Raw genomic sequence first — 12,861 nt, forward strand, 5'->3', positions numbered from 1 at the left:
CGGGAGTCTGACCCCCCCCCCAGGGTGCGCCCCCATCTCCTGGAGCGCCCCCTTTTTCGCCCCCTTTTCCCCCTATCCCCCCCCCCCCCCCCCCCCCCCCCCCCCCCCCCCGCCTTCTCTCTCAAAAATAAATAGACATTTGAAAAATTTGGGGGAAAAAGCTTCAGGCCATGCTCTACAAGTCTGGGGAGGCGGCTGAGCCATTGCACTCATGGTTGGTGAATGCGTACTGTGTGGCCGGGTGACCGTGGGCGTTTGGACCCCGAGGGTCTGGCTGGTGGATGGACATCTGTGACAGGACAGTGATGGCGTGGTAAGACAGCCCTGTGTGCGTGCAGCTGTGGGAGCTCAGAGGAGGTGCTGCTGTGGCGTGGGGGCCTTGGGAGGGCTGCCTGGAGGAGGTGTGCCGCTCTGAGAACGTGCGTGTGGGCTTCTGAAGGGTGGGGAGCCACGGGAAGGTTCGTTCTGTTTTCGCCTAGGAAATTTCTTTCTTTCTTTTTTTTTAAATTTTTTTTTTTTTAAACATTTATTTATTTTTGAGACAGAGAGAGACAGAGCATGAACGGGGGAGGGGCAGAGAGAGAGGGAGACACAGAATCGGAAGCAGGCTCCAGGCTCCGAGCCATCAGCCCAGAGCCTGACGCGGGGCTCGAACTCACGGACCGCGAGATCGTGACCCGGGCTGAAGTCGGATGCCCAACCGACTGAGCCACCCAGGCGCCCCTCTTTCTTTTTTTTTAAATGTTTATTTTTTTTTTTATTCTGAGAGGCAGAGACAGAGCACAAGCAGGGGAGGGGCAGAGAGAGGGAGACACCGACTCTGAAGCAGGCTCCGGGCTCTGAGCTGTCAGCACAGAGTCCCACGCGGGGCTCGAACCCACGAACCATGAGATAGATCGTGACCTGAGCTGAAGTCAGATGCTTAACCTACTGAACTCCGCTCGCCTAGGAAACTTCTATTTTTGGCCGTCATAAGTGAGGCGTTCTCTTCCGTTATGTGTGCAGATGAGTGGGTTTTGTGTGTGTACGCAAAGGCTGTTGCTTCAGGAAACACGTCTCAGTGCAGGTGCCGTGCCTGCAGAGTGTGCACCCGTGTCCCTGTGCAAAATAAGCCGATTTTCACACACAGCGGCCCGCACCCAGCTGAAGCAGACCACGTCCAGCGCCCTCGTCCCCCTCCAGGTTACCACAGCCCCGACACCCGTCGCCGTACGATAGTTTTGCCTGATTGCTTATTTCGTGTCAGTGGCGTCCTCGTTCTTTCGGCTCCCGCTTCTTCCACGGAGCACGTGCCTGGTGAGACCCACGGAGTCACGGTTGCCACCCACCCACTACTCTCCGTGCCGGACAGCGTTCTGGGGGCCGCACCTCAGGTGTCCATGCTCCTGTGGCAAGCTTTGCGTGGTGCCCAGGTTTTGGGGAGATTACGGAACCGTGGTTTTCTGGCTGTTCTCATACCCGTGTGGAGGCACACGGAGTGTAGATGGGAGGCTGCTCGGGCTATTCTCCGGGGCGATGGGGGTTTGAAGCAGGGCTTCGATGTGGTCTTATCGTTTCGACCGAAGGGTCGCTGTCTTGGGAGCGTGGAGGTGCGGGGGAGGCTGACCCAAGGACCTAGGGGAGAAGCGGTGGCGGCCTGGACCCCAGGCGTGGCCATGGGGGTCGAGCGGAGAGGACGGACAGATTGAAAAGACGCTTGCAGGGCACTGAGTAGACAGACTCGGCGAAGGAGGGTGGGGGTGCAAGTGCCAAGGTTTCCTGGGCTGGTCTCTCCCCGCCCACCGCCGCCCCAGAAACCAGCCCCGCTGCTGCCTGCCTGGGGACAGGGCAGACGGTGCCCCATGACCAGCTGGGCTTCAGGACAGGAGGGGACCCGCTTCTCTCCCCAAAACCGGTATGGATTCTGACCGTCGGATGCTCAGGTGGGCAGGCATATGTCTGGAGGCTTCTAGAATAGGCACAGGTCCTGGGGGAGGGGCAGCCTGCTGGAGCAGGCCGGGAGCAGGAGAGAGACCCCAGGAGCCACAGGAGGAGGGAGCTCATTCCACGCAGCCAGCTGTGGTCAGCCCCGGTGTGCCCGGCGCACCGCCTGCGGTTGCCGGGAACCAGGCGATGTCAGGTTTCCTTTTGGATGTGGCCGAGTGGAGTGGAGCTAAGTTTGGTGCTCGGCTGCAGTAACTATCTTTGACATGGATTTCTAGAACGATCCGTGGACTGTCCTCCCCTCTGCTGATTTAATCCCTGCGTCTCTCTTCTTTACCCCCGGCTGCGGCTGACTGGGCCCGGGCTCTGTCCCGGTCCTGTGCCGGCGGCTGAGGGTAAGGCCGTAAGCCAAGGTACCGGCTCTCTCCCCTAATGGGACTTAGGGTCTCACAGGGAACACAGACGTGGGCTGTCCCAATACCGAGCCAGGAGATGAAGCACAACGGTGGTTAAGTGCCGCGAACGAGGGGAGCGGGTAACGTGCCTTGGGTCTGCGAGCCGTTCAGGAGGAAGAATGAGCAGAACGTGGGGGTCGATTGGATGTGAGGGGCGAGATAGAGAAGGTTGGTGACCCGTTTCCCGGCTGGAAAACTGACCGCCTGGGTGCCTGGTGAAAAGGGGACGTGGGACAGATGGTGTACATTCCTTTGGTGGGAACTTTTTTTTTTTTTAATTAAAAGAAAAAATTAAGTTTATTTATTTTTGAGAGAGACAGAAACAGTATGGGGTGGGGGGGAAGGGCAGCTAGAGAGGTAGAGAGAGAATCCCAAGCAGGCTACGCGGTGCCCGCACAGAGCCTGATGTGGGGCTTGAACCCGAGAAGCCGCGAGATCGTGACCTGAGCCGAAATCAAGAGTCAGTCGCTTAACCGACTGAGCCACCCAGGCGCCCCTGGTGGGTACTTTTCTTTGAATTGCTCTGGTTCTCAAGCTGTTTTCTGCGGAGGCCTGGAGGTACCCAGAGGACCACGGAGGGTGGGGGTGTGAATGACCGTGGGTTCCCCCCATCCTTGCCTCAGTCAGGAAACTCCATTTTTTTGTGTTTGTTTTTGATAGCTTGGATGTAAGTCCACATGTAAGATTCCTGCACACAGTCTTTGCTTAAATAAAGGGTGTAAAATATGGTTAAAGGGCTCTGGCATGGTAGAAAGAGAAAAGCAGAAATATTTGTTGGAAGTTCAGCACATTTTTTTTAGGCGGGGGAAGGGTTCATTTTCTTCTGTTAAAGTCAAGTTGAAATTCTCTGTGATATTTTAGTAAAAAATGTGGTTGGATGCTCACTCCTCCTTCGCCCTTGACCTCCATACCAGCCCATTCTCCTTCTATCCCTTCCTCCGCCCACGCCCTCCATCCCATCTCTACTCATTCTCCTACCCATTGGTCTATGTCGTGTTTGTTTGGAGATCTAGAAAGATCTTCCCTGATGGTTCTTTTGGGTAACGAGTCAAGTTATTTATTTATTTTTACCTTTAAGGTTTCTAGTATAACTTCTTTTTTGTTGTTGTTTATTTGAGAAAGAGTGTAAGCGGTAGAGGGAGAGAAACAATCTAAAGCAGACTCCGTGCCCAGTGTGGAGCCCGACTGGGGGCTCTATCTCACGACCCCGAGATCGTGACCTGAGTCGAAGCCAAGAGTTGGATGCTTAACTGACTGAGCCACCCAAGGTGCCCCGACTTAACTTTTTTTTTTTTTTAATTTAAATCTAAGTTAATATATAGTGTAATAAGATTTCAGGAATAGAATTTAATGATGTGTCACTTACGTATAACCCCCGGTGCTGATTCCAACAAGTGCCCTCCTTGATGTCCCTTGCCCATTTAGCCCATCCCCCACCCCTCTCCCCTCCAGCAACCCTCAGTTTGTTCTCTGTATTTAAGAGTCTCTTGTGGTTTGTCCCCCTCCCTGTGTTTATCTTATTTTTCCTTCCCTTGCCCTGTGTTCCTTTGTTTTGTTTCTTAAATTCCACATGTGAGTGAAATCGCGCATATGTCTTTGTCTATTTCACTAAACATAATACATAACACTCTAGTTCCATCTACGTTGTTGCAAATGGTAAGATTTCAATCTTTTGGATCGCCGGGTAATGTTCCTGTGTATTTACCACCTTTTCTTTATCCATTTGTCAGTCGATGGACATCCAACTTAACTTCTTTATAATGACAAATGGACTCTGAGCCACTTGCTTTTTTGTGGGGACAGGGAGGGCAGAGGTTTTACAGAAGGTATTCTCACTCAAGAAATCCACTCGAGAAAAAAGTGAAAGGACCCCTCCGCACCCCCCCCACCCCCCCGCCAAACCACAACCATCATTGACTGGCCCTTTCTAGATGGAGCTCCCGCGTCCCCGTCGACAAGGGACTCCGGTCAGTGTCTGTGCATTTACAGGTCTGTCTTCACATATGCAGATAGTACAGCCCTGCTGTTCTCCACTCGCTCCCCACCCCAACACCTGCCGGCATGCCTTGGAGATGTATGCACCTAGTTGCAGATAGTTCTATTTTCTTTTTTTTTTTTTTTTTTAATTTTTTTTTCAACGATGTTTTTTTTTTTTTTTTTTTTTTTTCGGGACAGAGAGAGACAGAGCATGAACGGGGGAGGGGCAGAGAGAGAGGGAGACACAGAATCGGAAACAGGCTCCAGGCTCCGAGCCATCAGCCCAGAGCCTGACGCGGGGCTCGAACTCACGGACTGCGAGATCGTGACCTGGCTGAAGTCGGACGCTTAACCGACTGCGCCACCCAGGCGCCCCAATAGTTCTATTTTCAAACCGCTCTGACGGATAATTTGGTATAAAGAATTAATAATAGGAGATTGGAATAGTGGAGAATTGGTTAACCAGCGTCAGTGACAAATCCAGAGAAGCCAGGAGCGGCAGATACAAGGGACAACTATGGACCTGTCCCTCCGTCCAGGGCAGACCTCCCACCTCATTGGAAAGGGTCTGGTCTTTTTTTTTTTTTAATGTTTATTTGTTTTTGAGAGAGAGAGAGAGAGAGTGAGCGAGAGCACAGGCAGAGGAAGGGCAGAGAGAAAGAGGGAGACACAGAATCCGAAGCAGGCTCCGGGTTCTGAGCTATCAGCACAGAGCCCGACGCGGGGCTCGAACTCACGAACCGTGAGATCATGACCTGAGCCGAAGTCGCTTAACCAACTGAGGCACCCAGGCGCCCCAAGAAGGGTCCGGTCTTTGCACACGGGATGGCAGAGAAGCTCCTGAGGGGCCTGTGGGTGCAGCTTGCTGGAAATCAGCCCTCTGGGGTGCCGGGGGAGGCCAGCCACAGGAGGTACCGAGCTTCAGCACTTGCTCGGTGCCGGGGAAGCTGCTGTTTGCTGGGTGCTCCTGGAACCAGCAGCTAGAGAGGCCCCTGCAGGAACCTAGAGCGTTTCGGTGCGGTTCAGTCGTGCAGACAGCTGCTCAGGGTGAAGGTCAGACAGCTTGCTGGACGGGAGTCCCTGACGGGGGAGGGGGCCCCGTGTGCAGGTGTGTGGGGCTGAAGACAGGGTGCAGGGAGCAGCCCCCTGGCCTGGGTCACGGGCCTGCAGCATCTGGGACCTGCCGCTGTACCGCCGGCACCCAGGTCAACACCTGGAGAACAGCTGAGGCCAAGTGCTAGAGGAAGCCGTGCCCCGCCAGGCAGCTCGCCCTGGGGAAACAGCCTGGCCGAGCAGTGGAGAGAAAAGCCTGCTTCCCAGGGAATGTGGCGGGAGGACCGCAGGGGTCCGGAAGGAAGAGCCTTTCCTCCTGAGAAGCATCTTCACTGCACTCCCCGACAAAGCCCAACAACATCGTGCCTGTGGCCGGGGAAGAATGGACTCGGTCCGGCTCCCTCGTCTCCGTTATCTCGGAGCAGGCAGAAAGTGGGGGTTTGGAGCTGAGAGGCAGGAAGTTGATAACCAGTCCCCCTTCCCCTCCTGGCAGACATTTGGGTACCTTCTGGCTCTTCCTGTGTGGTCCGTGCTGTGATGAATGTCCTTTCTGAGCCGTGTGCACGTACCAAGCAGCGTTTCTTGGGTTTTTCCATGACAGCCCATGGCCCTTCTGGGGAGCCTTAGGGCACAGGCTTTCTCTGGGGTCAGCCTTCCTGTGGCAGGGAAGGGAGGAACCCCCCTCAGGCTGTGCCCTCGGCTCTCTCCCAGGTTGAACCTTCGGGAGCTGGGCCCCTGGGCCTCGCATATGCGTTGGCTGGTCTGGATCATGGCCTCTGTGGGCACCGTCTATGTCTTCTTCTTCCATGAGCGGTAAGCCAGGGCTGAGGGGGCGGGGGTGGGAGTGGGAGCCCAGGGGAGGCGGGGCCTCCTCTCTGCTCCTGGGGAGATGAGACCCCCCAAGATGACTCCGAAGCGTGACGGCACTGCTCTGCCTGACATCCTGGGGCTCGGGCCCGTGGATGGCCCCAAGGCCACAGCCTGTAGGGTCAATCTGAAGAGGTTTTTGAAAAGGCCCTGTGGGTCACGTGTTACCCACCTTCCCTAAACCGGGTTAGCAGATGACGGGGACTCCCTTTACTTCCGTCCTGTTGTCGGGTGAAGACAGAAACAGAGAAGCAAAAGGGAACAGTTGACTTCCTGGCACACAGGTGTCAGTCGATGTGGCCACTCAGGTGGATGGAAGGCGGCTGCTTGGGCCCAGCGGGAGGAGGTGCTCAGATGACATGGTAATGACCGTCCGGGCTGGAGCGTGGCAAGCGCCCACACGCGTGCCACACTCAGCACTGGCAATCCTGGCCTGTCCTCGCGAGGGCGGAAACCAGGACCCCCCAGTTCCGCCAGCACCTGCTGTGTGTAGCTGGGTGGCATCTGAGCCGAGGAGTGCTGGGCAGAGGGTGGAGTCCTCCTCACTCGGTCAGGGGTCCCCTCCTACCCAGCACGGGGAGCCTTACGCTGTCCCGAGGCCCAGATGGCTTGTCTTCCCGCCAGGTACAAGCTCGTGGAGCTGCTCTGCTATGTTATCATGGGCTTCTTCCCCGCCCTGGTCATCCTCTCAATGGTAAGTACCACCCACCCGGCCTGGGGGCTCCCGGCTGGCCGGAGGGGCCCGGGGTGACTCTCGGGGTTGTCCAGTCAGAGCCCCTCCTCTGGCACACGGGCAGAGTGAGGTCTAGAGGGGCCGTAGAGCATGCGGCTTAATCCTGGGGAGGGGGGGGGCTCGACTCCTCGGTTCTGTAGCACCGACTCTGCCCAACCTCCAGTGAGCTGTGACCCTCCACGCTTCAGCCCTGCTGTGTGTTTAAGGATTAAATCCCACGGAGAGGGATTAGAATGGTGCGTAGGACGTAGTACCCAGTTGCTAAATTAAATCTGTATAATAACATCCCTGGGCGCGGAGGCAGAGCCGAGGCTCAGGACTTAATGATTACCCCCTTGGGTGTTGCCACATCCTAAGCTCCCAAACCAAGCCCAGAAAGGGCAACCAGGTTCCTTCACTGCACACTTTCTGAGCCCATATGGAGCGCGGGAGGCGTACCCACAGCATCCAGCGTCCTTGCCCCGGGCGTCACTGGAGATGGACACCGAGAGGGGAAGCAGCCGGCAGCGCTTTTGTGGCCCCTGAGTGGCCAGGCCAGGGTCTACCCCCATAACCTCAGACTGTGGGGCATAGGATCTCCGGGTAGCTTTGCCCAGCCTGTGAGGGGCAGAGCCTTGCAGGGAGAGGACTGAGGCCCCCGCCCAGGAAGAGAAGAAGCTGGGTGGCCGTGCATGGACCCCGTCTCCTCCCTGACCCTCAGTTGCCCCATCTGTGAGGTGGGCACAGTAAATTCAGCCTGCCCGGTACCCTCCCTAGGCCAAGTAACAGTTTATTATTTTTATACTGTCATTGTTGGTTGATGCCAAAAGGATATTCAGTGAAATCTCACAGGTTTGTTTGTTTGTTTGTTTGTTTTTTAAATTGTATGGGTTTTATCCTAAGCGTTATGGTTAGGAAGGTCTTCCTTTCCCCAAGTTTAGGGATAACAGTCACCCGTATTTTCTCCTGTTTCTTTTATGGTTTAACCTTTAATAGGTAACTTTTCTTCTAACTCTTGTTTCTCCTGTACGTAGTGATTCCTCCCCGAATACTTAGCCAGTGATGTCCATTATGTGCCGTTGAAAACCGCTGTGTGAAACTGTTAAATTCATGCATATATGTGCATCTACTTCCGAGATTTCAATTCTGTTTCATCAAGGGGACTGTCTATCCTGGCACCAGACCATTTTGCTTAGTGTAGCTTAATTGCATTTTAATCCGTGGCCCCATTAGTCCTCCTGCTCAGGATTTTCCCGATGATTTGTATTTATTCTTACAGGTTGCTTTTTCCCCCCTCCAAGTTTATTTTCATTTAAGTACATATATTTAAGTTATCTATTAAATATTAAATTATGTAATTCATATTAAATATTGTTAAGTTTCTAAAGTTAAATTATTTAAATTGCTTTTTAAATTTAAAAAAAGTTTATGAAGTGTATTAAATTAAATATTACACTATATAATTTATATTAAATAAATATTTTTAAAGTTTTAAAAATCTTAAACATACTTTAAATGTATTCTAAAATTTTTAAAAATCTTATGAAGTATATTAAGTATTACACTGTGTATTTTATATTAAATATTTTAAAATAAAATAAATTTTTAATATTTAAACTTATTTAAAAAATTTTATGAATTAGTGGTGACTGGGTGGCTCAGTCCGACTCTTGATTTAGGCTCGGGTCATGATCTCATGGTTTGTGAGTTTGAGCCCTGCATCTGAGGCTGTCAGCACAGAGCCTGCTTGGGATTCTCTCTTCTCCCTCTGTCTGCTGTTCCCCTGCTCATGCTCTCTCTCTCTCAAAATAAATAATAGTTAAAAAAAAGTATGAATTATATTAAACTAAATATTACACTGTATAATTTATATTACCAAAAAAGTTTTTGCATTAAAGAAATTTAAATTTATGTTTGAAAAATGGGTGATGGACATTGAGGAGGGCACGTGTCAGGATGAGCCTTGGGTGTTTGTTGTATGTAAGCAATGAATCGTGAGAATCTATTCCTGAAGCCAAGAGCGTGCTGTATACACTGTATGTCAGCTAACTTGACAATGAATTATATTAAAAAAATAAAGAAAAATTTAAATTTACTTTTTAAAATTTTTAAAAATTTATGAAGTATATTAAACATTACATTTTTATAATTTCTATGAAATGTTTTTTAATTTAAAGCTACTAAATTTCTTACAAAATTCTAATGAATTTTATTAGATTGCATTGTATAATTTATATTCAATAAGTATTTTCAAAATCAAAAAGTTAAAAAATTGTATTTGAATTTATTTTCAGATTCTTACAAATTTTATGAAATATACTAAATATTACATGATGTAATGTATATTAAATACATATTTTCAAATTTTTAAAGACTCACTTAAAGTTATTAAAAATGTTTTAAATTTTATGAATGACGTGGAATAAATATTAAATTATACAGTATCCATCAACTTATGTATTACATATTTAAGTACATGTATACTTGCATACATTTAAGTACTTATATACTTGTATATGGTAAGCATATATTTAAACACATAGTCACTGCAAAAAATGAGTCTGAAAGTATGTGAATGAGCCAAAGCCGCCTTCTGCCTTCTCCCAATATCCCGCCCCAGCTGCAACCCCCATTCTGGTTGCTGTGTGTCCTTTCTATTTATTTACATGCAAGTCCACGTGGCTTTGCAGACACGCTGACTTGGCTTTCTTCTAAAAAGACGAGGTGACACGAAATGTGCCGCTCTGCAGTGTGCTTTGCTCGCTTACCACGTGTCGTGGGCGTGTTTCCATGACCGCCATATAGCGTGACACCCGCCTCATGAGGACGTTGTGAAGGTGGCGTCAGATAACCCCCCGAGGCCGTTCATGCAGTGCCCGGCACGTGGCAAGTACTGGGAGGCACCACACTCTCGAGGACTGAGCACAGACGTTGGCGGACGTGCATCCCCTGGGATGCTCCGCAGCGGCTGAAAAGAATGGAGACGGCTCCCGCTGTGGGAATGCAGACCGATCCCCAGCAGAGGAGTGAATCCAGCATGGAGTCAGAGCGTGGTGGGGATGGCGTGAGCCCGTTTATCTGGAATGATCGAGAAAGATCCGTTCCTGTGCATAGTACATACGTATGAAGTGCATGCTGCGTATTGCACGTGGAGAGAACGTTTCTGGAAGGATACCGTAAAGCACTGTTGACAGCGGTAGCCTGTAATGCGTGTAAAAGTGGACCGAGGGGCATGGGGGGGGTGGCGTGGCAAGTTCTCACGCAGTCTCCGCTGTCCCTTCTTTTTTTTTTTTTTTTTAACGTTTATTTTTGAGACAGAGACACAGAATGAACGGGGGAGGGGCAGAGAGAGAGGGAGACACAGAATCGGAAGCAGGTTCCAGGCTCTGAGCCATCAGCCCAGAGCCCGACGCGGGGCTCGAACTCACGGACCGCGAGATCGTGACCTGAGCTGAAGTCGGAGGCTTAACCGACTGAGCCACCCAGGCGCCCCTCTGCTGTTCCTTTAACCACGAACGACTCCATTGTTAATAGCGCTCATCTCTGAAGGCTGGGACTACGACTTTCTTTTTCAGTTTATTTATTTTGAGAGAGCGAGAGAGAAAGAGAGCACGCGCACTAGTGGGGGAGGGGCGGAGAGAGAGAGGGAGACAGAATCCCAAGCAGGCCCCATGCTGTCCCTGCAGAGCCTGGCACGGGGCTCGATCCCATGGACCGTGAGATTATGACCCGAGCCGAAATCAAGAGTCAGACGCTTAACCCACTAAGCCGCCCAGGTGCCCTCACTACTTCTCTCTTCGTATTTTTGGTTTGGTTTCTCTGAAATGTTTCCCCATGGACATGTATTACTTTTAAAAAAATTGGGATAAAATATACATAAAATTTATGATTTTAGCCGTTTTAAGTATACAGTTCAGTGGCGTTAAGCACGTTCACATTATTGTGGATCTGTCGCCACCGTCCATGTCCAGAACCTTCTCATCTTCCCTAACTGAACCTCTGTCCCCGTTAGACACTGACTCCCTGTTCCTCCTCCCCCAGTCCCTGGTCACCTCCATCCTACTTCTTGCTTCCATGCATTTGATGAAGTCCTGGGACCTTATATGCGTGGCATCCTATGGTGTTTGTCCTTCCGTGTCTGGCTTATGCCACTCAGCATCACGTCCCCCAGGTTCATCCATGTGGTAGCACCTGTCAGAGTTTCCTTCCTTGTTAGCTCGGAGTGAGATAGTCCATTGCGTGAACTGACAAGAACAGTGGTTCATTTATCCATTCATCCGTGGATGGACGTGTGGTTGCTTCCACGCTTTGCCTGTTGTGAACCTGGTTGTACACGTATCTGTTCAAGTCCTTGCCTTCACTTCTTTTAGGTGTATACCCAGATGTGTTAATTTTTAGAAAAGACAGACTGTAGAATATTCTCTGGGGTTTTGATAGAACCGAGTGACATCTGAGAATTAATCTGGGGGGAATTGACAGCACATGTGGGGACACCCTTCCCGGGAATCTGGGGAGGCTCACCATGCACGTCTCTTTTCGTTGGGTGGGAGGGGGGGGGTGGTGGGGTGCTCCCGGCCCTGCTGCCTGCTCTTCTGACCTGCACCCCACCCTTGTTCTTGCCGACAGCCCAACACCGAGGGCATTTGGGAGCTGATGACCGGAGGGGTCTTCTACTGCTTGGGCATGGTGTTCTTCAAGAGTGACGGGAGGATCCCCTTTGCCCACGCCATCTGGCATCTCTTTGTGGCATTTGGTGCTGGCACCCACTACTATGCCATCTGGAGGTACCTCTATCTGCCCAGCACCCTGCAGACCAAGGTGTCCAAATGAGGTGGCCCAGACTGCACGGGGCAGAGCATCATGGGAAGTGTTTCTGTGAACGTTGGTCCAGAGCACAGCGCCCAGGCCCGTCTGCGTGTCCACGGGCAGAGCTTTTGATGGGTCTGAGGCTACTTCTGGTTGGTAACAGCCAGAACGTCCTTAGGGTCCCAGGTGAGAAAGAACACATTTAGTCATATTTACAGAGGAGAAGTTAACCCTGTAATGTGTTTCTATTCTAGGCAAGCGTTTCCTAATACAGACAACATTAATGTCTTCAGAAAAGGGAGCAGACATTGTCCTGGCAAACTGGGGGGGACCCTGGGCCAATATGTGCTCCTTAAGGTCCTCAGAAATCTGTTAGGGAGTCAGTGGGTTGTTTGTACCCGGCCGGCCAGGGCCTCCTCTGCTACCAAAGTCCTGGCTGGGGAATCGCGCCCTGTTCAGGGAGTCACCCAGCTTTACATCAGGGATGGTGAATACCTGTGACCACAGCAGACATTACCAATCAACTGCAGCATGGTGCGGCATCAGAATTCTCCTCCAGGCGGTGCTCAGGGCAGCTCAGCACTCCTGATGGCGCCTCTTAGCCTTTCTTGCCTGACGTGCTCTGCGCTGGGGTCGTGGCCAGACCAGTTAAATGTCTGTCTCCAGGCGGGGGAGCGTGCTTGCCTCCTGCACTCCTTCTCCCTTGTCCCTTTCGGGGGAAGCCCCTGGAGTGGGCGGTCTGGGGCAGTAAGGGGAAACTAAGGCAGGCAACCTGAGCATACCTGACCTTGTGCTCCACTGTCGCTGGTTCTCGGTGCAGAGAACCTCGGGGCAGACGTTCTCTTCTTATGCTGACAAACCCAGAGAAGTTATCAGCCATTCGTTGGTTGGGGGGGGGGGGGGGGGGGCGGCAGGCCTGGAACTTGCTGGCCTGCTCCACGTTTAGGGCTCGTGATGCCAACATTCGGTGATTCTTGCTTGTTGCCAATCAGTGGCCCTGAGAGGCTCCTCCCATGAGCCCCAGAGGGAAGGTTCCATAGGGATCTGGGCAGAGTGTCCCCAGTGTTG

The 12,861-nt window shown here is 51.6% G+C and overlaps 1 protein-coding gene across 1 annotated transcript in view; it reads left to right on the forward strand.

The window, feature by feature from the left end:
• MMD2 (monocyte to macrophage differentiation associated 2) overlaps nt 1-12,659 on the forward strand; it is a 22,146-nt gene extending 9,487 nt beyond the window's left edge. Inside the window, exons 6-8 of the mRNA XM_049639128.1 lie at nt 6,120-6,221; nt 6,900-6,969; nt 11,614-12,659. Of these exons, the coding sequence (XP_049495085.1) occupies nt 6,120-6,221; nt 6,900-6,969; nt 11,614-11,817 (376 nt within the window). The 3' untranslated portion in view covers nt 11,818-12,659. The remainder of the gene's footprint in view (nt 1-6,119; nt 6,222-6,899; nt 6,970-11,613) is intronic.
• Nucleotides 12,660-12,861: the final 202 nt, after the last annotated feature.

The sequence above is a fragment of the Panthera uncia genome, chromosome E3 (assembly GCF_023721935.1).
Source record: "Panthera uncia isolate 11264 chromosome E3, Puncia_PCG_1.0, whole genome shotgun sequence".
Taxonomy (NCBI): Eukaryota; Metazoa; Chordata; class Mammalia; order Carnivora; family Felidae; genus Panthera; species Panthera uncia.